This window comes from Cyprinodon tularosa, unplaced genomic scaffold (assembly GCF_016077235.1).
Source record: "Cyprinodon tularosa strain WSP-4 unplaced genomic scaffold, ASM1607723v1 ctg418, whole genome shotgun sequence".
Classification (NCBI taxonomy): Eukaryota; Metazoa; Chordata; class Actinopteri; order Cyprinodontiformes; family Cyprinodontidae; genus Cyprinodon; species Cyprinodon tularosa.
The window spans coordinates 1,698,552-1,726,277 of NW_024039139.1; the positions used below are offsets into that span (position 1 = coordinate 1,698,552).

Sequence of the window (27,726 nt, forward strand, 5' to 3'; positions counted from 1 at the left end):
TTGGAATGCTTGGCACACCATCATTTACTTTTGCATTATGCTGAGTAACTTTGGTTACACTAATTATTCTATTTCTTCCCTTTTGTGTTGTTAAATCTAACTTACTTTAATTTGACGCATCTGACCCTTACCTCATCTTTTGGATCCCTTCATTTACCTAATACATGAATATATCCCACTTGTCCCCTCCCTCACTGATTTACCAGTCTGAATACATTTTTTTATCCTACTCATGTTCCGGATCAGTCTTCCTTCCAGGTTAATCCAGTTCATCCACCCTTTCACATTCTTTCACTGAAATATGTCACCTTTTTTTTCCTACTCATTTCTCATTAATGACCTTCCCCGTCCTTTTATTAACATCCTTTTTTATTATGCCTTTTCACCCTGTCATCCCTTTTTATGACCCCTTGTCTCTCTTAATCCACTTGATCTGCCTGTTCCCTAGTTTTTTAACAAACCTGTTTTGTCTTTATTAGTTCTATTCAAGGCTTTTTATGAATCTTTTCATTATGCCTCCTTAACACTTTCCCTTCTTCTGTCCCTTTTCTTAATTCACATTCACTTTATGTCATATCCACAGAGCTGTTTTGTTGCTTCTGCATTTTCTCCTCCCACTCCCCAGGGTGGGTGGCAGGTGCAGGCTGCCCAGCTGTGGCCCATCAAGGCGCATCTGAAAAAGTTTATAGATAAGTCAGCTCCATAAAACAGATGTTAAATCATTTTGCAAACATAAGTGCTGATTATGCCCTAGTCTCTTTCCGTTCTCTTTTCTTACAAGTTCTGCCTCTAGATTTCTATCTTATTGACTCTAGCAATCTATTCCCTGATTCTTATCATTTGTGTGAAGATTACCTATCTTCATCTAAAAACTAAAGAACCGCAAGGCAACTAGACTTCAGTTCTGTAGTTGAAAGCATTTCACTCAACTGAGAGGAAATTAAGCCAGATTTCACCACAATTTCTCTCAGACATTTGATTTCACTTATATAAAACTTTAATCACAAATTAACTTCATCAGATCCAAAACAATTGTTTGATTTATTTTGGCACTGAAAGGGCCCTGTCAAAACAGTTTAAATTCAAAAACAAAGTGCAGATATATTTAGAGGTCCACTCTCCGGTGATCAACAGGATAAGTCAAACCACAGATAAGTAAATAAATATAACAAAGTTTGAAGAATTCACATAAATTGCTGTAAACCAGGCATCCCTAAAGTCGGTCCTCGAGGGCCTCTGTCCTGCAGATTTTAGTGGTTTCCCTGCTCCAGCACAGCTGATTTACATTGATAGTTGATTAACAGGCTTTTGCTGAACTGCAATCATCAGAATCAGCTGTGCTAAAGCAGAGAAACCTCTAAAACCTGCAGGACAGCAGCACTCGAGGACCGACTTTGGGGATGCCTGCTGTAAACCTTTCCGTGGTTTCCAGCATGAATTCGTGAATTGAACCTAAACAATAATTCCTCCTGAAGAAATGATTAGGAACACAATAATTAGGTAAATTTATCCATAAATCTGGGATTTCATCCAATGATAAGCACAATGGTGCCTGATTGTCCTTGTTAAGATTATCTACATCCAATTCTGAAGGTGTCAGTAATAATACTTCTTTACCAAATATATTCCAAAAAAAGGAAATTGAAAACAAACCATTTGACCTTGTTTCCAAGTTTGAAGACGTTTCGCTTCCCATCCAGCAAGCTTTTTCAATTTGAAATGTCAGGAATAGCGTTAAGTATAAAGCCTTGAACTCAATGCTATTACTGACATTTTAAATTGACAAAGCTTCCTGGATGGGAAGTGAAGCGTCTTCAAACTTGGAAATAAAGTCCAGTGGATTGTTTTTAATTTTCTTGTTTTGGAAAGACTGTGACCTGGATGGCTGAGAATCTTCACCAGCATTTTACCAAATATATTTACTTGACTTTCCACCTCTCACATAAATTAGTGGTTAGAGCATTGCACTTGGGTCCCGGTGTTTAACACCGACACACTCCCATGGACTGCCACTCTGGGTCCCCTAAGACCCAGAACCCCCAGACTGCTCCCCAAGCACCAACGATGGCAGCCCACTGCTCCCCAAGGGGATGGGTAAATATCAGAGAGTGAATTTCCCCATTGTAGGTCAAGAAAAGATTTTTATTTAAACACTTAATGGTATTCATGCAGTGCTTTTCATAGGCCAGTTATTATGTAATATCGGTGGGTTGAGGGTGTAGGTACCAGATCTGCTCATGTGGTCAGATCTGGTCGGGGCCCTGTCCTTTCTTAAGATGTCATTATATGCCAAATCCACTCGGACAAACTGTGTTGTACCCGTATCCTAAGAATCAAATCTCTTTTAAAGTCTCAACATATTATTACCTATATTTGCTATTATTATACATTCCATGTCCGATCTAAAGTAGCCAAAAGTAGAAACAGTCATTGTCGGTCTTAAAGGAAAGTAGTGTGTTCTAAGACTGAGCTCTACCATTTAAAAAGGTGACTTTTTAAATGAACTGAACTTTACTTATTTGCTCTCTTGCCTATTCCTTGAAGGAAGAAATGAGCAGATGTGGGAAACATCATCTGGCCAATAAAACACCAAACATCTGTCAAACTCAGTACTGTGGATTAACTCACCGTTTATTGGAATTGCAGTCATCTATCTGATCTGTTATCTTAGCTAAGTGTTAATAAACTCCAGTAGTGATATTAAACAATAATTTACCAACAACTAAAGGTTTATTAGATTAAAATGTTTTTCATCCAATTAATTGACAATGTCAGCCTAAAATAACTATTTCTTTCAGTGTAGTAGTGTTACCAACATCTATGAGAGGGTGCTGCTGTTCATTCTTAAGTGCAGCCTCACTGGTACTACAGTAGAAGTCATCCTGGAACCGAAGCATACAAAAGCAGAAACTTTAATCATTTGAGAGTTCGGTCCAGGATTATGTACGATGTTTAATAGTGACAATGAAGTCGGTGCAGTAAATTCCCATGGCTGGTAGTACGACTGGCATTTTACTGTCATATTTTCTGTTGCCGCATAGCATTAGCTTCTTACCTGCATATAACATTCTTCTCCTCGTGTTTTTTCTATAGTCGTGTTTCACTTAGCATAACTGAAGAGCATTGATCTGGAAGGTTGTGTCTTTCTTAATCCCAATTTACACTACCCTCTGAAAACCGATCCTTGCCGAGCTTGGTTGCTTACGACCTTTTACAGGCTAGCACGGTCTCTCGCCTCCTAGCGGCGATCTGTGGTACTACTGCTCTCTAGAGGTAAAAAAGCAAACAAACATGGCAGTGCCCGTAAAATTCTAAAAGTTTGCAGAGAGTCAGGCGAAGAGCGCAGCCTTTGGTGAATTTACTGGAAAGAGTCTGTTTTTGGGAAGGGGATACAACAAACGATAGTGTAATTAGGGCTTACAGACGCAGTAAACAATGACAGGAGCTGAAGTTCATCACACTGCTAAGCAGAATCATCACTGGAAATCATGTGGCATGATAGGGACGCCAGTATTTTTATGAATAATTACAGAGACTGACCGTAAGCAGATGGCACACTCTGCTCATGCGCTCTTTGTTATCAGAAAACCGAGCAAGAACTAAACCGCAGCGAGCCCTATTGATGAACTAGTACAATTTTAGCACAGTTCGGTTGTGTCTGGGACGGTCCAGTTCAGTTTTGCCTGCCATCTACAGTTATCTCAGTTACCATACTTGGACCGATCATGGTTTCAAAAGGGTAGTGTAAATGGTACTTCAATCTTTCTAGAATCACTCAGCCTCAGACATAAAAACTTCACTTTTTTTATCCAGTAAATCCGGGCGTACACTGTACGATTTTTTGCCCTTTTCGGGGCGATTTTCAAGTCGTGCGAGAATTTTCAGATCCAGCCGACTTTCAGCCTGATCGTGCATCGTATAGTGTACAGGGGGTAATGAGGGGCGATCAGCCTCTCACAGCAACCTCCCGATTAGGAATCTTAAGGTCGGGGGGAAATCAAACATGTTTGATTTTCTCCCGACCGTCGTGGGCAAATTGCTCAGTAGGCAAATAAGGATTCTTCTTTGTCTTCTTCCTCCCAGATGTAAACACAGAATCATGGCGGGGGGTGCGAGTGAAATGGAATTCTTTCTGTAAAATTGACAGACCGTAGCAGACATGGGCAATGTGGAGTCAAAAAGTCATCTCCATTTCATGTATTTGTTCTACCCAGCCAATTAACCAGATGAGTCCAATCTGCACAGGTTAATTCACGGTGAAGATTGGACTCACCTGCTTCAGTGGCTGGGTAGAACAAATACATGACATGGAGATGACTTGTTGACTCCACATTGCCCATGTCTGGACCGTAGTAACCGCAATTTCTCAGCCATGTCTTTGTCCAAATATGTCGTCGCCTTTTCTTTATAGGGCTTTCAGCACAAAATTGCACAAATTGCCAGGCACTACATTTGTTCTTGACCATTAATCCCCGCAATCTACGGTTTCAGTCCATTGATCTCTGAACCACTGTCTAACCTTCAGTTGTATAGCCATTAAAAAGTTTGGTTGTACTCCAGGCGTAAATACAGCATTGAAATGGAGCCTAAATTCGCCTCAAAGTGGTTAAAATAAGGCTCAGTCACAGGAGCTGGAGTTTACCACCTGAATACTGCCCATTTGGCTATGCTGCTTGGTAGAGCAGCTGTGACTTCTCTACTGTGTTTGAAAGGCAATGATTTGGTGATAGAAAAGTGGAGAGAATTATGCAAAACATTTGGACAATGATGAAAGAAACACATGCTAACGACTAGCATGAAAGATGGGGAAGGCTTTTGTATGTCAAAGCATAGAGCCAATTTTTAACATTCATCTGAAAGGAAACAGAACCAGCTGTTTAAAAGTGCTGCTAACAACATAAAGCCTCTCTTCATACTTGGTTGCCAAATTATACAAGAAACAGGAAACTATATTATCTCTACTGTCCATCTTATTAAAATGAAGAGGCAAATAATCTGACACAATGTCAGAGTTACATACCCTGTCTTTTCAGTATAGCTTAACATTGCTTTACATTGGAAATTATAAGGTTTTCACATATTTTATTCTTTATTGTATTCAGTAATGGAATAGGTTCCTGTATAGTTATAGTGTATAAATATGTTTATGCATATCTTTTGATTAAGATTATTACTGCTTAAGTGATTTGATTCTGTGTATTATACACCTGCCACAAGAAATTGATCAAATACAACGATGTACTGCTTTTTAACTCAGCATAATGTTCAAAATATTTATCCTTTGATGTTATAAAAAGATCTTGATCCAAGAGAAAATCTGTGTTTTTAAGAAAATGTTATATTGTTATTCAATCAGGTTAGTCGATCAAGAAGATGCATACCACTCTTCTTGCTGCCATCTGGAACCCAATCTCCAAAAACTGACTTACACAATTTGTGTCCAACCTTTACAGTAAATACTTTCCAAACATCTGCTTTTGTATTTTTAATTGATCCTAGCATTTCCACATCATCTGTAGAAGGTTTTGCCTTCAATTTTCCTAAGTTACTGTCCAGGAAGTCCTAAAATAAACTTCCTAGACATGCAAAACTCCCACTTTGATGTCTCTTTTTTTGTATCTCTCTATGAAATTCAGTCCTTCCGTCCTCCAATTCACCCCTTCCTCCTCTATGTATGGTTCTTGCTGGTAAATTTGCAGTAACTTGCTCGTAATCTGTATCCAACAGTCTTTTGTCCATTCTTCGCTATCAGAAATGTATTTGTTGAGGTAGTCAGGAACATAATGAACATTGTGCCATAATTGTCTTGCCAAGACACAATGGAATAAGAGTAGACCGATGAATCGTCAACTCAAGAAACCCAATCAGATCACATTGAAACAGCACCTCTTCATATTTATTATTTTACTGTGCTAAGCCTTTTTTTTAATCTTGTTTTAGTAATTTGTCTTTTTTGTTCAGGAAATTATATAGACCACATCAGTTTAGACATAATACAATCATTGAGGTTGGACGGATTTGAATCTGTTTATTGCGCTTCACTGAAAACCCAACATGCTTCATTTCTGGGGGTATGTACAGGTTGGCCTCACCATCTGGTGGAGCTTGTTGCATTCTGTGCTGAATAGTAATGTGACGTTTTCTGACATGAGCACACTTCAGTTTTACTGTGGAAATGCTTTTTTCTTTTTTTTATTAAAAGCAGTTTGTAATCAAAGCGCTTGTTAGTAGAAAAAAGCCCAGAGATAGAGTCAGGGATAGAAATGTGTCAGTATGATCACTGATCCATCTGATTGGAGTAGCCGCAAGAAATGCTAAAACAGGGATGTCTTTCTTTTAAGGAACGCACAGCATTTTTCTCACTAAAATTAGAACTGTGGAACATGAGGCCATAGGGAGAGTTGTCAGAAATATGGCTGCAATTGAAATGTTGCTGCACTTCTGCTTATCGCTCTCAGTTTTCCTACTCTACTTGATTTACCTTCTCCTGCCACCCAGAATATCTCAACAAATTAATTATTTTCTCTTTTTATTTGAAAAAATTGGTATGTATCATCTAGTGGACTGTATTGTGAAACTAGAATAACCCATTGTATTAGTTAGATGGGGTTTGTACACAGGTATTTGAAACCTGGAATAGCCAGTATTACTTTGCCAGGCACACTTGTATCTAGACTTATTAGGATGAATAATATAATGTGAAATATAACTTCAAAATCTTTGAGAAATGATTGAAGGGGGTTTTAGGAGCCATTTTTGAAGCAGTAGACAAGTGGACAAAACTCGAGAGCTTTTACCATTTCAGTCTCCGTGATTCTTCCTTTCAGAAACACGAAATGTAAACAGTTTGATCAAATTTAAGAAATATTTCAACAAAGTACAAAGAAACCCTTGCTGTAGTCACTTCATTTTATGGCAAAAGAACAAAGGCAGAACTCCCCTCAAAAGTATGAATCACCAGACCTTGTTAAAAAAAAATCTCTGAATGATTAATTCTTCAACTGTGAAACAAAACATTTTTGACAGAAAATAAGATTTTGAATATGCCATAGATCAAGAAAAGAATAAAGATTATTGACATAGTACTCCATATAGGGGCTGTTTGTAGTGTCAGAATTTGAGTCTGAGCCTATTTGTGACCTCAGTATTTACTAATATAATCATATTTCGAGTTTGACACTTGCACAGATAGATCAGATTGTTCTAAGGCATCAAAAATAATGAGGCCTTTATTGTGTGTGCACTATCTACAACAGAGAACAAACAACATTCTAAGCCCTATGGCTTATCCGCCTCAAGAACAGAGAAAAATATTATTTATCTGAGGATGCGTGACCCATTGCAAGGTTTTTGGGTTTTTTGAGCAGGATATTTTATACTTACCAAGTTCTTAAATGCAGAACTCTTCTGAAGTGTCGTAGGTCTCCCCTATTACAAAAGTAGTATATTAAAGTTGAAACAGACAACACAAAGAACAGATCATCTTCCCACTAAATGTGTCGATAGAAAACTGCAACAACTCCTAAACCATGGAAGGAATAATTCAATTCTTGGAGCCATGAGAGAGAGAACTAATTTCTCTTTGGAGATTGGAAATGCAAATTAGTTTGTTACAAAGCTCACCAAGAGGCCAATTTAACATTTGTTTTGAAAAATGACAATAGAGGTTACTAAACATTTTGTAAAATAATCTGACTTGCCTTTGAGAAGGATATAAATGCAGGGTGTTTAGGACTTATGTAGCTATCACGCACAACTGAATGACATATTTTACAAAGTGAGGGAGATGGTGCTGCTTTACAGAACAATGCATGAGGAGAGGAGAAAAAAAAGCATATTATGTCTATTTAAAAACAGTGTACGCTGGAGGAGCAATAATACATTGATGTATTTAAAAGTCTGTCTCTTCAAACCATTAAATGCAACATGATTTTAATGAAGTGACCAAACGCTTGGGTAATTGCAGAAGTTTTTTATTTCTGAGGAATCAGCTGCTCACTCTGTTGATTGATGGATATTAGATTTGCATTTTATATCACTAAGATCGACATAACTAATTCAGATTTAAGTTTAAGCAAGCTCTCTAGCCTGCTCTTTCATATTTTTTTAAATTACTAATCCATTACCAAAACATGCTTAACAAGATTATATATCATTGCATAATAAAGTTGCTTCTTTACAGTAAAATGTACCAATTTTTTATGCTATCAAAAGAGTGTAATATAAAGAATCAGTGTATTCACACCTGCTTAATTTTTCCATTTCAAACAGACCAGAGTTTGTTTAATTCCTTAGTCCAGACCTTATGTCCATGTGTGAATAAAGACCAGCTATCCTTGGTGGGAATCAAACAACCAGAATGAGACCTACTTTCTGAGGTGGTCTAGTTTTTCTTATAAACAGACTGGTGTAATTCATTTCAGGTATGGATAAAAACCCTCCTGGGTGTGACTCAATGCAGAAATGAAAGTCTCTTATCAAGCCACCCTAGTAGTAATTGTAAGAAATCCATACCTGTTCTCCTGTCTGTTGCTAAACAGCAATGTTGCAAGCAAGCAAGCAGCGAAACTTCCTCCCCTTGAAGGATGCATTCTCTACATATCAAAATATGTATTTAATGAGCTGCTATAGACACAATGAATGCATTAATATGTAAAGCAGAGGTGCTGCATGCAGGAGTGTTCCACAGTTTCCTGTTTGGTGCTCTGTTCTGCTGTAGTCATTGTCACATGGCTTTGCTGTGAGTTAGTCTACTTGAAAAAAATAAAGTGGTGATATGAATAGTAACCGGACCAACCCAAAAATTCAGCTTTTATTCTGGACCAAAGAAGTGGATCAAAGGACTTCTTAGTGTGAATACACACAAGATATTATATTTGAGGTAATTAGGGACTACTCCAGAGAGCTGGTCTGTGAAGTGAAAACTTGAGGCTTTCTGAGGCTGAAATCATTACTCAAATGGAACCATTTTCCTACATTAGGCTATAGAAGAGTCTTACATTTTAGAACTTGACTTTTCTTTGTTTAACTATGGAATTTGTGCATGAGTTTGAATTCAACCCCTTAGCTCCCACTGCCCAGCCCCAACTGGTTTTGACGAAACATTTTCTCCCACATTGAACAGCAGGATTATTTCTAAACTAAACCCAACTTGTTGTTACTCTTTAGATTCGCAAGATCCTAAACTAAATTCAATGCTAAGCCAACTACTGTATACAGTACACCACAATAACCAGTAACCTGAGGTGTCAAGTAACAAAGTACAAATACTTCATTGTCTTACTTAAGTGGAAATTTTGGCTATACTTTAGCCAAAATTAATTATTTTCTAGACTATTTTTACTTCTACTCCTTACATTTTTAAAATAAACTCGTTAGTTTTGTTTCATTTAAGCTAATTTTTGTTAAGGCCTGTTGGTATTTAAAAAGAAATTAAAGCCGTTACATGGGCTTATTCACATGCATCATTGTAGTCTTTGCGCAGCTGGAACTCAACAACTGATTGTAAGATCAAACTTATTTTGTTAGCCAATAAGATATGCTTTGCAATCAAGTATTGGAAGTGTGGGGGTGGGCTACATTTTTATTTAGTTTAATTAAGTTTATTTATGTGCGTAAAGAGAGAGGAGGAGCAAAAATCTGAGACACACAGAAAATGGATAGTCAAAATTCTGAAAGCTCAAAATTGTAAATATTATAAAAGAGAGTGCTTGAATAAAAATTTGTGTAAAGTTACATATAGAAATAGAGTTTTTTTATGTTCAAATTAGTCAGAAAATTCAAATAATCAGATTTGGCACTTTTGATCGTAATTTGGATCAGTTGTGCCAACTATGAACAGAGACGGACGCAGGGCACAAAAAGTACTGTAATCAAGAGTCACTTCTAGGCGGGTTCAGCGGCTCCCCAGAAAATGTTTTTAATTCCATTAACTAAATCTGGCCGTTTTATCTTTATAGTCTTATAGGAGCAAAAGCAGCAGCATTATGTCTTTTGAATAGGCTAGTCAGACATTATAAACTTGCAAACTTGATTTTTAGGGTGTAGGAGTTTGCCCTGAAATCGAAGGGTTGACGGCTCAAGCCTTGGCTCTGGCCTTCATTGTCGTTGTGTCCTTGGGCAAGACACTTCACCTGCAATGTTTACTGAGGTTGGTCAGAGGGCTCAGTGGCACCAGTGTACGCTTCTACCAGTGAGCCCAAGGGCAGGGCGGTGAATGACTGAATGTAGTGTAAAACGCTTTGGTCAAGTGTCCTGACTTGAAAAAGCGCTATATAAGTACAGGCCATTTATCTTCAACTGGCTAGAAATGTGTCACAAAACATATTCCAGTGTGATTGAGATTACTTGCTTTATATTTACTTCAGTAGTAATCTGTTCACTCTTGTTAAGGAAAGCCAGCTTTTGAACATATTTCTATTAGAATCTTACACAATACTTCAGGTTACGTGCAATAAACGTTTAACTTTATAAACAGTATCTTCCTTTTATAGTACCTGCTCTCCCTCTATCTCTCTCTTCACCCCTCTTCTTGCTGCTTGGCCAAAAAGGGAACTTGGTTTGACTCTGCCTTTTCCTCCCTATCCTGTTGGCCCCATAGTGAAGAACATCAAAACAGTCAAATAGAAATAAAAAAAATTTCAACATCATGTTTCAAATATTATTAGTCATTTTAACATATTAACATGGAATGAAATTAAGTTAGTTTGCAGATTCCAAAGCAACCCAATGTCTAAAAATATGCACATTTAAGCAATCATTTAAAATAAATAAATATAGGACTCTAAATAAAAATGAGGCATTCTGTGGCTTTTTGAGGGACCATTATAGAGACTCTTAAAGTAAGGGCAAGTTACCACACCAAATTATTATTATTTTGAAAAGTACTTAAAAACCAATAGGCTGCCTGATTGGTCAACAACACACTTGCTCAATGTGGCATGTTATCTTTTTGGCTACCCACCAACATGGCAGGTAGACTTATAGTTTCACCCACCAGTCACATAAGTTACCCACACTAGGTGTGTGGGTGGGTGCTAATTTCATGCCCTGGCTGTTGTATTTTTTTTTACTGATTCCAGCACTAATGTTATTATGAAATAATACATTAAAGTGGCCTAAAGGTCTGCATAGACTTCTAATAATAGATGGATAACATTTTATGAACTGTTACTGCTCCAATAGTGAAATGTTTCATTATTATAGATTATCACGCTGAACAAAGGAGATTTATTTAACCCTACTGGAATTAGGCTCTCTTAATTTATTAACCCACAAGCACTTTTTATCCCATTCTTTGTTTTAACTAATTTATCTGGTTCCTTAATATCGAGCTCACACACATAAGGGGAGATGGTTTGTACTTTTTAAAAAGATGGAAAACACTAAATAAACAGGTGGAATTAAAGCCGGATTAAAGAGAGAGATTCAGCTCACATAGATTTATGCTTACCTTTATGTCATCCTTATAGAGCACATTTTCTGTACCCCAGATTAGTTTTTTCCTTTTCAGTGTTCTTGTCTCTTCCTTTATGCAAATCACATTAGAAGTCAGTAATGCAGGTGTTCTGACAGATGGTTGTTGAAGCTCTGGTGCAGGTACTTGGAAAGCTAAGACCCAGAACGTAGGCACTCGTCCACTTTTGCTTTCCATCAGTATTATAGGATGTTTTTCCATCAGTATTAACTTCTGTTAGAGCTTACAAGAGTCAGCCGTTTAATGTAGGATACCTGAGCTTAAATTACTATAGTATGAGTTCTTATACCTGAAATATAAATCTGTGAATTTGCATTGGGGTTTTTTTTTTTTTTACTGATTTACTAAATGATGTGATAAAAGATGAAACTGTGGAAAAGTGTTAAAATTGTTGTAATATTTTCTCATTTTGAGCATGATCTGTTCGTTATGTGTAATATATGTACTGAAGTCAAAATCAAAAGTGTAATGAGTTGCTATCTAATTTCCATTACATTAAATCTTTTGTAAAGTATTCATTCCCTATACTCTTAATCACCCTTTTGAACAACCACATAATAACGTATTGTAAGGGGATCTTGGGTTCATCACAGACTCAACAGCATATTTACTTGGTCTTGTCACAGTCTTTAACTTTGAGTACTCAAGATTGAATTTAATTAAATCATTAAATTTATGTTATTGTTAATTTTTTTTCTAATGTAAAATGCAATCATTCAAATCGAGACAATAACGCTACTCATTACTTGTAATGCTACTGTGGTCACTAATCCGCCCCTGCTGCCATTCCCTATCCCTGATCCCTGCTGGGTGAGTTCTTTGAATTTATTATGCAAGCTGCTCTGTGAAGTAGCTACAAAATTTACAGGAAAATACGTATGAAGACTTTTGAATATTGCTCTGCACTGTAGGTTGGTCAGCCGTTCCATCAGTTTGATGAGGAAGCATTGACTCACCTGAGGGACATGCCTCAAACCCCAGATGCAGCTTACCTTTAGTTTGCCTTCACCTACAGGCAGCCGGGTCTCTGTGAATCTCACAATCTAAGAAGTTCTTCAAGGGACTTGTTGTGTACCTTTGCTATCTTCAGTCATAATTTCTGTAAGACTGGACCAATAGATATTTTTTTTAAAGGCTGTGCTTCTTTTTCCCTCTTTGCTCAAGACTTACGTAACTACCAGTACCCACTGTTGCACCTGCAGGAAGGTGGAGGTGATTACTAGTAAAAAAAACATAGATCCTGTTGTAGACCCTCAGCTGCTAAAGAAAGATCTGACCAAAACATTTTAAACAAATCTGAACATATCACACAAGCAGAAGCCCCTGAATAGAAACAATTGGACCGTAGTTTGTATGGTCAGGTGAAAAGTGCCACAAATTAAAATCATTTAAAATAAAAAAGATTTAAATAAATTATGGTGACTTGACATGGATGCATTAAATTAAGACCATCTTTATTCTAAATAAATAAAGAATTGAACATTTGCTTTAATTTTGATAATATTTCTATTAAATATTTTTACATTTGGCCATGTGCTGACGACATTGTGATTTTAATTTGTTACTTATCTGCCTTACAAATAAAGACCTTCTTGTTACATTAAAGTCAAATATAGTTATTAAGTTTATAAGATGATGTACAGCTAACTGTTAAAAGGTGTTTTAACAAAGCAGGCAATAAAGTTGCTTACAATCATAATTTTTAGACATGATTTTATAGTAATATTTGACTTAAAAATTAAGCTATTAATGAGTATTTAATTAAAAAAGTTACATTTATTTCAGCTCAGAATTTTTAATACATTGTTGTTTCTATAGGAATGTTAATCTTTCATATTATTTTAAAAGTTTTACATTTTATCATGACATGAAGTCCGGGGATCTGGTCTTGATCTTGAATCAGTCTTTTCCTCCCTCTGCATTTGTCTCTGGAGTTGGTCTTGATCAACAAAAGTGTTGATTTTAATTTGGTCTCGCTTTAGGTGGTCTTGACTAAGACACTGGTAAATGGAAGATTTCAACAACGAGGAATAAATAACCAACTGTTTAAATACTTGGAGAGTGAGGAGAGGACAAAAGAAGAAGGAGGTGAGGGCAATCAGTTGATAAATGAGCAACAGCTGAGGAGAATTAAGCCTTTAACTGATGGAAGGGGGAGACAATGTTGAGCAGGGGAAGAATGGGAGGAACGAGGGGAAGAAATCTAACAATATGATACAAAATGAATGTCATTTTGGAGTTATAATGAGAATAAGGAAATTAACTCATATGATAAACTGTAAATGGGAACAGAATTTGGCCAAAACTATTGAAAATAATTAACAAGAAAAATTGTGAAAAGCATGAAAATTCAATGAAAACCATAACTTGAAGCTAAGATAACAAAATGTTACTAAATAAATGCCTGAAATGCATATCATAACATGTCCAGTTGCAAATGAGTGTGTCAAATAATTGTATTGAAATGGGATCTGCTGCAACTTAACTCATTCATAATCACAAATTAATTGCAGACATTTTTAACAGACTCAGTTTACCTTTTTTGAATATTAATATTTATAATATTACTATTAGAGCGGTCAAACATACCTCTTATATTCATATGTGGGCTTATTATGATTGCAGCAATTAAGGCTACATAAAAAATAAATGGGCCTTTACTGAAAAAATGCTGTAGATAATTTAATGCATATTCCTTCATCCACAATAACTGTTTACCTTTCATAGAGGAAAACTAAGAAGGACAGAAGTTTTTAAGAGTGATTGACATGAGAAAGCAAATAATTTAGGGAATGCAGCAAAATAACTAAGACTCATTCTATAAAGTGCTTTTAAGATAAGACTTGCAAACTCTTAAAAACATTAAAAAGGTCAGACTTTGTAGAAAACTGATCCAAGTGGTTGTGACAAGTTTTGTTTTCCTGAGAAAGATTCATTAAGAGGATTTTATTAGAGCAAAAAATTCCTTAAACTCTGAAGTACCTCTACAAATTTAAATTGACAACCTAAACAATGCTGTTTAAAGCTACAGTGTGTAATAATTACAGGGATATACAGTCAGAAATGTAATATATTATACATAACTATGTTATTTTTCATCATCTACGAGCTCAGCCTCTTAACCTTAATATTTGCGTTACCTTAGAATTCATTATTTGTAATTACATAGGAGCGGGTCTCGCAGCCATGGAGGCAGACATCTTTGCGCTACGGCAGCGCAGAGCCAACAAACTAGCGATTGCGAGATCGCCCATTACGCTCGAAAGTAACTACGGCAAGTTGAGAGAGATGAACTGAGACTGTACTGAACACACAGACTAATGAAATACTATCTGTAAAATTATCTATGTAAACAAACCTCATCACTTGAGAAAGTAGGTGATGCGGACGTCGTGGAAGACATTTTGTCTCGTAAAGCTCGCCGTACTGTTGGGGGGGGAGAAGCGGTGGGGGGGGGATGTTCATGTTGCTGCGGTCTGCAGTCTGGACATTAGATGTCGCTAAAAATTACACACTGTAGCTTTAAAGTAAGTCATTTTTATTATTTGAGGGGAATTTGAATTTGAACATGCCCGGTAGGAGAGCTAGACAGGGCGAGTGGAGAGAATATGTCTTCTGGACACTTTATCAATTCTAAAGTGTAGACAAGGTCCAAATTGTATGAAAGGATGCAAGTTAATCTTTCAATAACATTAATTATTGGTATTAAAATAGTGTATTTATGTGTTTACTTTGGCAGTGCTAGTAGTGTTTTTCTTTTTTCAACATTAGCAAGCCATTTTCAATACATAGACATTTTGTGCCCCTTTTCTTTCTCCCACACCTTATTCTGGGTGCTTCTCCCAAACACAGGTGTGTGATTTAACAGAACAGACCAATGGCAGTTGGTAGACCATTTTATTTTTGAGCAAAGATTTTTGTTTTGTGTTGTATATGTCCAGCATGGGGTATGTTATATAATAAAAGTGACTTGTTATAGTCACTAGTTACTTCTCCAAAAAAGTAACTGAGCTATTAACTTATGAAAATAATGACTTACTACTCAAAGTGAATATGTTTTTACTTTTTATGATCTAAAATATTGAAGAAGTTGCCTAACTTTTCCGTTATTAGAAATTTTAATAAAACTAGAAGTTTAAGTATGATTATAGGTGTGTTAGGGCAAGATTCAGCTGCACACTTGCACCTCAAGAAAAAGGACACACCTTTGAAGACCAAAGTGTTCAGATTTTGGACAGAGGGGATGTTTAAAAAGAGGGTCACGGAAGCCATCCTTGTGAAAAGAAAAAGCCATAAGAACTTCCATTATGATCAAAAAGACCAATCATACAGGACATACACAACAAAAGGCTCCAACAATCCAGAAGAACAATGTTTGGCTATTTGATTTGCATCTGACTTGGAATGTGTACAGGAAGATACAGGAGGACAAAGATTCCTGGATAGGTGTCAAAACATCTTCATTTAGCAGTTGTATAATTAGCAGTTGTATAATGCGTTTTTTTATAAAACCTTTACGTATTTTTTACTCTGACTTGTTTATGCATGTTTTTACATTTAAACACACCATTTTTTTTTCTTTTCTGTGATTTCTGAGCAGACTGAAAGCTAGTTGAGGCAGAGATTGCTCCACTGATATTTTCTGTCACTGAATAAATTTCCCAGTGCAGCCTGTATCAGCCACACTGTTTGGTAGTTTTAGACTAAAAGGCACATGCAGGGACATAGAAAGCGAGTCCATCATACAGAAGCAAAGGCGTAGAGGGACGCAAAGACCAATGAGTGGAAAGAAAATGGATGAAAGAGACCATCAGAGGATTGAAAAAAAAATGGAAAACTTAGCATGATGTCTGAGTGGTTTTCAGTTTGTACACGTCTCATTTCTGTTGTAACTGTCAGAGAGGAAAAGGCTGCAGAGCTGTGGATGTGATGTGAGGAAGAATGAAAACTTAATAAGGAAATGGGAAAGACGTGGAAAAGAACTTATGAGTTGTTCCCAAAAGCTGACTCTATAATCTCTTCAAAGGCACATTGTATGCTCAGCATATTATATGTAAGCAGCAGGAGCACCTGAGCATGAAATACAATAACCGATGGAGTTGCTGGAAATATGCAAACAGGACTTTTTGTGCAGGTCTCCACCAGTGGCAAACATTGTGCAGTTGACCTTTGCGCTTTTCTGCTGCTTTAAATTCAAAGCTGTTTCTGTCCAACTCTTTAGCTGCCAGTCTCCTGTTTTTCTACTGCTTTTCCAGCACTATCTATTACTTTTCTTTATCATAGGCCGAGGAAGATGGAGAAAATAAAGAAAACCCTTTACATCTGCCTTACATCCTTACATTTAGGATAAAAATATGAAACATAATGCATAAAACCCAACGAAATTTGTGAGAAAACTGCTTTAGGTAAAGTCTTTCAAGACAAAAAGTGACTAATGAGTCTGTGTCTTGTTAAAGGTTTTGTGAAGAATAATTTTGATGACTTTGAATTATAGTTATACTTCTGATTAAAACTTCTGTCTCCTTGAACCCCAGTCGGCCTCGGCAGATGGCCACTCACCCTGGGCCTTGTTTTACTGGAGGTTTCTTTCTGTTAAAATTGAGTTTTTCCTCTCCACTGTCGCTACAAGCATGTTTGGTGTGAGGGATTGCTGAAGAGTCAATGAGGCAATGCAATCAACTTGTTTTCCTCAGATAAAAAACTTGGAATAAATCTGACTGTATGATCTGGTTGAATTGTCTTTTTAAAGTGCCTTGGAATGACATCTGTTGTGAATTGGCGCTATATAAATACATTTAATTGAATGAAATATACCCACTCATATCATAGTGGTGTAAGGTATAATTAATCATGTTTTATTTGTTTTCTCCTTCAAATACTTCTACGGTGAAAATGGAGAATAATTTAAAATCTATTTTGCTAAGTTATGGAATATTGATGTACGTTATAAAGTTAAATAAACTACAGTTGGTAAGGGATGTTGCAAAGCGGTGAGAATGCAAAGATACCGCAGCATGTAGAGACACATTGTCGGATAATGTAGCAGTCTGTAACCAAACACTTAGAATAACTTTTCAAACACCCACTATTACATAACCATAATCAGATAAAATCCATGCTGTAACAGATATTTTTACTGCCGTCATGTGAGGAAGTGTAACTTTTATGAATACCTAATGCATTTATGATTTAAAGTTCTTGGTCCATTCTGCAACCATAAGTAGAATGAGACCTAGCGCTGATCTCTGTAACCATTTCTCTGCCTGAACTAGAATAAAGAGTTAAAGTTAGTTTAACTTGGGAGTCATTGCTTCAGAGGATGTGGTTTTGGCTCTGATGTACAAGAGCTGGGAAGAGATGTACTGGCGTCTGACTGCACACATATAATCTAGTCCCTTCAAACAGTTGAAATAGTCTTGTATGGATCCCAGATTTATAATTGTATATTGTAGCCAAAAAAAGAATGGTACTCAATCCAAAAAAAGCACACAACAATTAAAATACAAAGGGTCTGTCAACTTTGAATTTTTTTTTTTTTTACACAAAATGTTTTATCTTGGCATATATGGCCCCTCGTCCTATCTTATTTGTCATACCTTTAATACTTATAACATTATGTTCACAACAACTGCAAATGATGATTAATAGGTCAATTTCGTAGCTATTTCATTTTTATTGATGGCATGTTTTCTTGTCTTTCCCAGGTTTTAACCTATGTAAGACAAATTGGCATCTTTGTATACATACACCCAAAAGTATTTAAAGTTCACTGACACTCTGGTTAACTTAAAAAAAAGAAAAGTATAAATTACAAATAAAATTATTCACTACATTCTATATAGACAATGGTAAATGTATCCATACATATGCCAGATAGAAATGTAGCTGTTTCTCCTTTTTTAAAGGCTAATTTCATTTTATACATTTTCATTTTAGGACCACTTGCACATTTTAATAGGTTTTAATTAATTTTTAATAATGCTAATTAGAAAAATTGCTTCCTCTAAATAAAGCTCTCAGGATCTAACCTTGCTAAGCCCTAGTATAAGTATTAATGCTAACCTTAGAAATTCAGAAAGTCAAAGTTTATTTTACCTATTTTCGTCTCAACGTTATTTATATGTCAGGCTTCCCTCAAATTCCCTTGTTGTAGTTCTCATTCTAGCATTTTTATTCTGACTCCCTTTTGTTCTTCCTTTCTCAGCTCATCCCTTTTCTATTCTTACATTTAACATGCAAACCCTGTCTGTCTTTCAGAGTGAGAACCTACCCAAAGGATTCTGCCCTGCTTGGCAGGGACACAGTTCGGGCCCTCATGTACTATGCTTTGAAGGTCTGGAGCGATATTGCGCCTCTAAATTTCCACGAGGTGGCCGGCAACAACGCAGACATTCAGATTGACTTCACTAAAGCCGACCACAATGATGGATACCCCTTTGACGGGCCAGGCGGAACGGTGGCACATGCCTTTTTCCCTGGAGAGAGGTTCACAGCTGGGGATACACACTTTGATGATGATGAACCATGGACCTTCAGATCACCAGGTGAGGAAGAGTTTAATGTTAAGGTAAACTGGAACAACTATGGGAATGTAATGCTTTTAAAAATATACAGTATCTAATAGCAGAAACAGCAACAAAAATAATTAGATTTACAGCCCCAAAATACACTGTAGGTCCTGAGAAAAGTAAATAAAGTAAAAGTAAATTAAAGTTTGTGTAATTACTCCATAAGAAAAACAAAACTGAACATTCAACCTGCTCAGTTTTGCATCCTGTTTAATATCAGCTCTGGTTTACAAGATAAAACAATGATCTATAACATTAAAAGCTTAGTTGTCATATATTTCCATTTGTTTGTATATTGTATTTCTCCCTCTAAATGTGGACACATTTTTGGAAGTAAAATGTTTGACTTGCAATGCAGCTCCTTAAAGTTTGTTGCCTTGTTATGTGCATAATAGGGCATGAATATGAATATTGATCATTGTCTTTGAATCCAAGAAATTTGCTGAACTATGTTGATTCACACTCCAGTTCTCATGTGCATAAATATGTTTGTTGAATATTTGTAAACAAAAAAGATCCCACTTTAAACAATAGCTTAAGCTTCAGGAAAAATATGTGGTTTGTAAAGAAGAAGTTGGAGGAAGTAGATTATATACACAAGTCTATCTGCACAGTTTGTGCCTTTCTATTACCTTTTTTTATTTGGAGATATCCATTGTTAGGAGAAAAGTGACAAGAAATAAGAATAAAAGTAATGTGCAATGTACAATAGTACCAATTGTACATCAAAAGCAAAATGCATAGATGAAAATTAGCACTGGCAGATTCAAATGTGGACTTGATTAAGTGTATTTTGAAAGAATTTACAAACTCTTTTTTTTACATATAAGCAAAGGAACAAAATGCAAAAATAAGGAAAAGTTTGTAAATAAGAACAGGTATGTTAAGGATTTATGTTTTCTCAGAGCAGTGAGGGTTAGAGAGTCTTACGGCTTAAAAATGCCAATGCTTGTCTTCGTGCAAGCTCCATACATGCTGTTCCCAAAATTGGCACTTGCACACCAGGCCAAAAGGAAATAATGTTGCCCTACCTCACATGACTTCACATTTATCACAGGATGCTGTGCACGAAACAACACTGCAGATTATGAATTTGCCTTTACAGTAAGTTGGAGGTGGCAGACAAAGTAATACATCTGCAAGGTTTCAGGCAAAAGAAAACCCTTTTTTTTAACTCTTCCATCTGAATTAAAAGATTCTGATTAAAACAAAACAAAAAAATCCAATATGGCTAAATTACAGGCAATGTGCTCAATATAAGGTCAGTTTTCATGTTTACTTCTAATTGATCAATGGAATTGAGAAAAACCATCTCCTAAAGTCATGTTTTCATACTGCAAACATCAGCTCTTTCCTATTAAGGAAAACTTTCCTTTTTTTCTAAATATATAATTCACCAATGACTTTTGATCAAAAATATATTGTCACAATAATGCTACTCTGGAGTATAGGAGAATCAAGCTCTGAATTGTTAACACAGTTACTTCATTAGTGTTCTAGATTAAATTTGGAACTGTTGATTATTCATGGTTTAGATAAAACAAGGTGATTTGAAACAGTACAAGAGATTTTGATCCTTTGGGGGGGGAGTGTTGGCCTGGTGGTTAGAGCAGTGCGCTTTTTTAAATACATGTATTAGGAAGCTTAGTGTAGTCTCAAGAATTACAACGTTATGCAAATGTTTGCTAAGTTCTCACTAGATCTTGTTAAACAATAGATACAGAACTTTACATTGATTGGATAGTAAATTTTACTTGGAGGTAGGAATTAAATATTGTAAAAAGTTAAAAACTTTTTATAAAAACACATCAAGTCCAAAACATTTAATGGAATCACAGCAAACAATAGAGTTAGCTGTTTAATTTTCTAATATAAAAATCTGCTGTTTGCAATGTGAGGTTATATTTTTAATATTCAAAATATGAAAAAGATCAAGCACCCTGCAAGCTTCATAATATGTGAGATAGACGAAGAGAGAAACGGAGATAAAGATTGACGGATGATTTATTTGTCTTGTAATGATTTTCCTGTCTCTCCCTTTGCAACAACAAACGCAAAATGTTTTCATCAGTCTTGTTTCAAACACCTCTTTGTCAAGCTACAATAAACTAACATTTCAAAACATTACAGACTTCCATCACTTCTAATTAATTTTGATTATCGAATGCATTTTACTTTATTGGCAGGTTAAGTAAAGCTGTAATAAACAGAGGCTGCAATAATGCCAATGATAGATGCTCATTTTGTGTTTTTCAGCTTTGTATGTGTTGGTTGTTAAATTGCTTTGGCCTCCTGAATGATCTGGCCTAATTTGTCTCATCAAAGTGTTTTGAAAGAGCTTTATTACCCGCCGTGAGAGATTTGCGAGTTTGAAATGAGAACGTAGTGACAGCTTCTCTAAAATAGAATTCAATCAGATCTGCCAATCAAAAATAGATGAGTTTATATTAAAGATATCCGTCATTCTTAGACAGTTCTGGAAAACACAGTAATCTGTGGTCTCTGTGCCACTTATGACGACTGATTTATTATTCATTTGTTAACTCATTAACAATACCAGTGGGAATATGTTCCATCCTATACACTTTTGGATTTCTTTGCTTTTTTTGCACTTTTGCAAAACGAATCGGGTTTTGCTTTCCTCCAAAGAAGATAGCTGGTAACACAATGGGACCATTTCCTTGTCACTAAGCATCAACCTCATTTTCTGTCCACTGTCCTTTTTCTCTAAGCTGAAAAGGGACTGGAAAATGGTAAAAGGTGGGGCAACATTATGAGTCCAATCATCCGGATGAAATGGCCGGATGGAGTGATGTAGTCTACTGAATGCATCACCAGGAAGAGACTGTCTCCATACAGCAACACAATTGACAGCTTTAATCATTTGTTCTCTTCCTTTTTTATTCCTCCTTTCATCCAGATCACTGAACTTAAATTGACCCTCCATTTTTGCGTCCATTGCCCCTTTTGTCTGTTCTTTACAAAAGGAGGATGTACAACAGAGTATAAGAGAAAAAAAGGCAGAGACAGAACATTTACAGTGCTCCTAGATAAGAATTAAAATATAGAGAATAAACAACTAAAATGTAAAATTTGTCCACACGTGAACATAAAAATATAGAAATTCATTAAGTTTATATAAATTAAACTTTTAAAAGCATTTTCACTTTAGATGTATTTTACAGTGAAGTAGTAACCACATATTCAGTTTTCTCGGATGCACAGATACAGTTAGAATCCTTTTTCGGTTTAAGTTACATATAAAAGCAACATTAAAGAGATCATAGAATGCAAAACCGAGTTTACCTTGTTGTAGATGAATAACGAAACTTAAAGGGGTGAAATAGATGTACAGAGAAGTTCAAACCCATCGACACCTCCTTTCTCTACAAATGTCACAATTCTAAACTTCCACCATAAAATGGGCAAATTCAAACGAAGCACTGAATTGACGTCAATACGGGGATGTTGCCTTATTTGGTTCTGGCCTGTACTTTTGTCACGCAACGAAATTGACATACAGTAAATGCAGTGTTACAGGCTGCACGGAGAAAGGGAAAAAAATTTCACAGTCTTCCCAAGGATACGAAAACTCTACAGGCATGGATTATTTTTGTCTATCAGAAGATCCCTGCAAAGTTTGATGCTCAGCTGTACATTTGATCTAAGCATTTTACCGAAGACAGTTTTCAAAATAAAAACAGTTCAAAGCAGGATTTGCTGAACTTCTTTTACTGAAACGAGGGGCTGTTCCGACCGTAAGGCCATCACAACCGCAAGCAGTAAGTATGATTCTATTGCAAAGCTGTTGATAACTTATCCAGATTTGGGTTTCTGTAAAGGAGAACAAGGGCTGGTCCGGGAATCCCGGCGGCTGTGGACGGATTGACTGAACTCGACCTGGTGATGGTATGCTTCCCTCCGCCTGCCTTACCATGCTTGGGTATGGCGCCGCCGTAGTCTAGGCTACCATCACCAGGTCGGGTTCGGTTGATTTTGACATTCCCCACGGACATTTTTTTGGGTATGAAAAGTAGGACATGTCCGGAAAAAAGTGGACGTCTGGTCACCCTACCATAGCAACAATTTGATGTTTCAGTGAGTGAGTGCTTATTGTTATGATGCGTCTTTGCTCAGCAGTTGCTCAGCAACCAACCAATCAGGGCACAGCTCATCTAAATATCCATGAGCATACCATAAAGGGAAGAACACCTGTCGTTTCACTCTTTTAACCAGACTTGCATTAGGGCTCATAGAAAAGCAAATATTACATTTTCAGCCCAACCAATGTTACACACCGTTTTCAGAGACCTTAAGGACCAGCACCAAATCCCCTGTATGAGTCGATGCAATCAACTGGTTTTCCTTAGATAGAAAACTTTTAATCAATTTGACTGTATGATCTGGTTGAACTGTAAAGTGCCTTGAGATGACATGTGTTGTGAATTTGTCGCTAAATAAATAAACTGAATTGAATTGAAATTATATAATCATTCTATGACCCCTTAAAGTAATACAAGTGAACAGTTTTAGGCAGTTAGTTGTTACAATGGGATTGGTTGTGATAGATCCATAGATCCAAACTTTATTTAGAAACTCTTGCTTCTTAAATTGCAAGCAGGCATTTTGTTTTCTGAGAGTGGTCCCCCAATTTAACTGGATATAAGTTATGATGTTGCCTCTCCTAAGATGGGAATTTTGCAGCTTTTAATTTCTTTGCATTTCTAAAAGGCAGACTGATTAAATTTGATCTTAATTATGTCTGTTATCAATGTGTGTATTTAAACAGGGTGAGGGCAATAGTAATTGTTCCCACAGTTCCGCCTAACTAACACAAATAATAAGATGACTACACTTCTCTTTAATAAAGATTCTGTATTTTTCATAAAATATAAAAAGAATACTTTACCCATGATAGGAATTCAGGAGGACAGGAAACGGATAAAGTAGTGCTCCTGTTTGAGCCTTGCAAAACCAAAGAAGGACATAAAGCACAGTTTATCACATTCCTCGAAAAAGAAAAAAAGGACTCCGGGAGGACAAAAAAACATATAGTGTAATAGTGATTTCCGCAGAAAAAAACTCGATATCAAGGAGCAGACAGAGAAGGTACAGTAAGCGAAGATCATCATTCTCCACTCTTCCGACAAACTTCACAGATCTCTGTGAGAATCATCTCCCACTAACTCAGCAAGCATACAGTATAAACCGTCCCTTAGGCTTTATTGCTTCGTTATCCTTTTGAGGTGCTGCACGGACTCATTAAGGTGAGATTTGCTTAATAGCTACACCAGTTGTTTTTTTATTATTCCTTTTAATAACTTTTTTATAATCTGTCGAAGTCAAATGTGGGAAATTGTTTTAATTTGTGTATAGCACACAGACAAAAGTGAAAAAAAATCTGCTGAGAATGCCCACCCTGCGCAGCCGGAGCCTCTATACGCATTCAGTGTGACATGGGAAAAAATTGGTTCGAGGTTAAAAAGTCTAGTGTGTTCAGGTCTTTATTGACTCAAAGGCAATCTCTCACACCAAGAATGCTTGTAGCGACAGTGGAGAGGAAAATATCCCTTTTAACAGGAAGAAACCCCTAGCAGAACCAGGCTCAGTGTAAGTGGCCATCTGTCAAAGCTGACTGGGGTTCAAGGAGACAGAAGCAGACATAGAAAAAGAAGCAGAGGTACAAAAGGCAACTGTCAACCAGCTCCACAGGCGGCCCTGTCCAGGAAACACACAGCCAGGCAAATAAACTCTGAAACCAGCTCCCATGTCAGAGAATTAAAGCGAGCATATGCAGTTAGTCACAGTCAGAGAAACAGGACTACACTGAAAAACAGACCAAGCTCCAACATCTATTAACAAAGGTGTTGATGGCAGCAACGCAGCTAATATTTCTCTCCAGAATGGTGTCACAGACAAGCAGGAACAGACCAGATGAAGCTACTATAATGAGAAAAGGCAGAGAGAGAATAATGGATAAGGAATAACATGACATTTGTATTTGATCTTGGGTAATTAAAAAAACATATAAACACATCACCTTATAGAAGGACTCACAACAACAATACCACGAAACCACTCTATAGTATTATTTCCTTTCACATATTTCCACTCATATAGATTTAATTATAAAGTGCAAGATAAAAAAAGCAATTGTGAGGAACTTGTAAAGCCCAGTTTATATCCATCTGTATCAAAATCAGTTTATTCTTAACTCAAATCAAATCAGTGTGATTGATTTTCATACAGACCAATCAATCACCTTGAGATTAAATTACAGTACAAACTGTTGTATTCAATCCAAAAATTGTGTTGAAAATTTGTACCAGCTAATAAAAAAAGGTTTTCTAAGGAAGCCCAAATAACTGCTCCGACTGTGACCAATACCCTCACCCTGAGCAGGCATGGGTTGACAGTGGGAAGTAACTCCTTCTATTTATCAAGATGGAACTGGAAACATTGTCTGTCTTAGTTTGAAGTAGGACTAAGTAATTTTCAAGTCTGGCTTCCCCTACAGGACCTTACTGTAAAACGAGTAGCTTTTTTGTTGGCCCCTCCATGTCTTTATTCTTCAAAATCCTAAAGTGTTCTATGACTACCTGTGAGTGGCACAGCATGCGGCAGGTGGCTATTGCTGCCGATGGGCTCACACTAGGCCACCATAAAGCTGTTCAAGAATGAGAGCCACATCACTACCAATGGGTCAGGGCATTGTAAGTTGTTGGGTTTTTTTTTTTTTGGGGGGGGGGGGGGTTTGACCAGATATAGAAGTTGGAGTTGACAGACCTTCAATCATCTTGTAAACAGTTAGATTAGCATCATAGGGACTTATATGGGACATATTAAGGTAGAAATGTTACTAAGTGCTGCTTTAAACAATCATCTGAGCTGAACTAATGGGGGCTGAGGGTTCAAGGAAGACACAAAAAAATCACAAGCACTTTGCAACTGTAGGCCAACTCTCCTCATTTATGAACTGGAATGAGCTGTCATCTCCATATGTCCAGACATATTGCTTCACCTGCATAAGTCTTTGATGTTTCAGAGTTGTTTTGAAAATTTCCTTCCACATTCTTTGACAGCTTCCCCCTAAATTTCCATTTTTTCCATAATAAAATTCTCTTAAAGAGAATGCATCACATTTCATACGGAAAGTCTGGTAATCATATTCCAGTGTTAATCACTTTTGTCCATAATAAGGAAAAGCTTTGTTTCCCTGATGCACTTTAAAACCTCAGCCTGAGCAACGGTGGGTATATTTATGTTTTCTAACCCAGCTGGTGTCTGTGGTGAGGCCAGCACCTTTTCCCTGATCTCCCCTCTTTGTTTTGGGCTGTTTGGGCTGTTTTGGGCTGTAAACCATATGCTGCAGGACAGCAGCTCAATCTGCTCGAATCAGACCTCCCACCAGGCTGCAGCAGTGGCAAGAAAAGGAGGCGGTGCAGAAGTGTAGCCTGGTTTTGAAGTGATGGCAGGGGCCAACAACAGCTGTGCAGATGGAGGATTGTTTCATGGGAACAATGTAGTAAGAAAGAAAAAAAAATAGAGCACATGTTAGCTTTCACACATTACAGTAATTAATGGACTTACCTCTCAACTAATACACTTTTATATATTTTAAGACCCATTAAGATTATATTGATTTTTTTCCAACATAAATAATTGATGGACTCTGTCTGATTATGCATGATCTACCAAATGGCCTTCAATATTGGGAAAAGTAAGGGAACTAGATGGATTCTGTGCAATCTAGCCAACTTTTTTGATGTTCAAGGATACTTTGCTCATTCCCTGTGATTTAGCCCTTTAAAAGGATATTTTTCATTTGCAGCAAACCATCAATAAAGAAAAGAGAGTCATATTTGAAATGTTCAACCTTCTATGAAGGACACTCATGATGCATTTTGCGGATATAATAAGTCTCTCTGTAGTGTTGTTTTGAAAACCAACTTACACAAATTTAAAATCCTAAATAATATTTTTTCCCCAAAAAAATATTAAAAACTGCAACAACAGTTTAAAAAGTAAATACATATCTCAGATTTGAATGAGTTCAAATAAAATGAAAATGCTTAAAACCTTATTTCGCTAGACTGGGATCCCAAAAACACTTCCCTTTACCATATATGGGAAGCGTTTTGGTCTCTGGATTGCCTCAACCTTCTTAGATGCTGAATGTTTCTGATACTTTTTAGGTGTTATACACACATAGCCATGCAGAAGACCATGAAAAAGTCTTAGCTAGGAGCAACTAGTTCAACAAGAATATGGAGTCATAGGTTGTTATGGTTGGTAGTGAGCCTGTTTGTCAGGTCTCAGAACATTGGATCCAGGATTCTGGCAGACAGATTGAAGTGATTTATAAAAAAACATTTATAAACTGCTTAGGGATCTGTGGCTCGTCTACTAGGACAGGATAACTGGAATCTCTGTAGAGGTAGAAACACAGGTTAGTGAATCTGTAACTGACGTGGAACGATAGCGAGAATGTGAGTAACTACCCTAAGTTCAGTCTGAGCCCAAAGGAAGGAGTGGTATCCAGCTGGATGATTTAACACAACATGTGGTGGAAGCAGCCCAGACAGTTCCAGGAGTAGAAGCCAGAGGTTCTCCAGAGCAGACCGATAAGCAGAAGCCAGCAGAAGAGGAAGAGGAGTTGTTTCCGGAAGGAGAATCCAAAGC

At 36.7% G+C, this 27,726-nt stretch overlaps 1 protein-coding gene across 1 annotated transcript in view; it reads left to right on the forward strand.

Annotated features, from left to right (window-relative positions):
* The window catches only part of LOC119792371 (matrix metalloproteinase-17-like), a 118,063-nt gene that overhangs the window by 54,059 nt on the left and 36,278 nt on the right, over window positions 1–27,726 (forward strand). Inside the window, exon 4 of the mRNA XM_038298982.1 lies at window positions 18,734–19,020. Coding sequence (XP_038154910.1) covers window positions 18,734–19,020 — 287 coding nt within the window. The remainder of the gene's footprint in view (window positions 1–18,733; window positions 19,021–27,726) is intronic.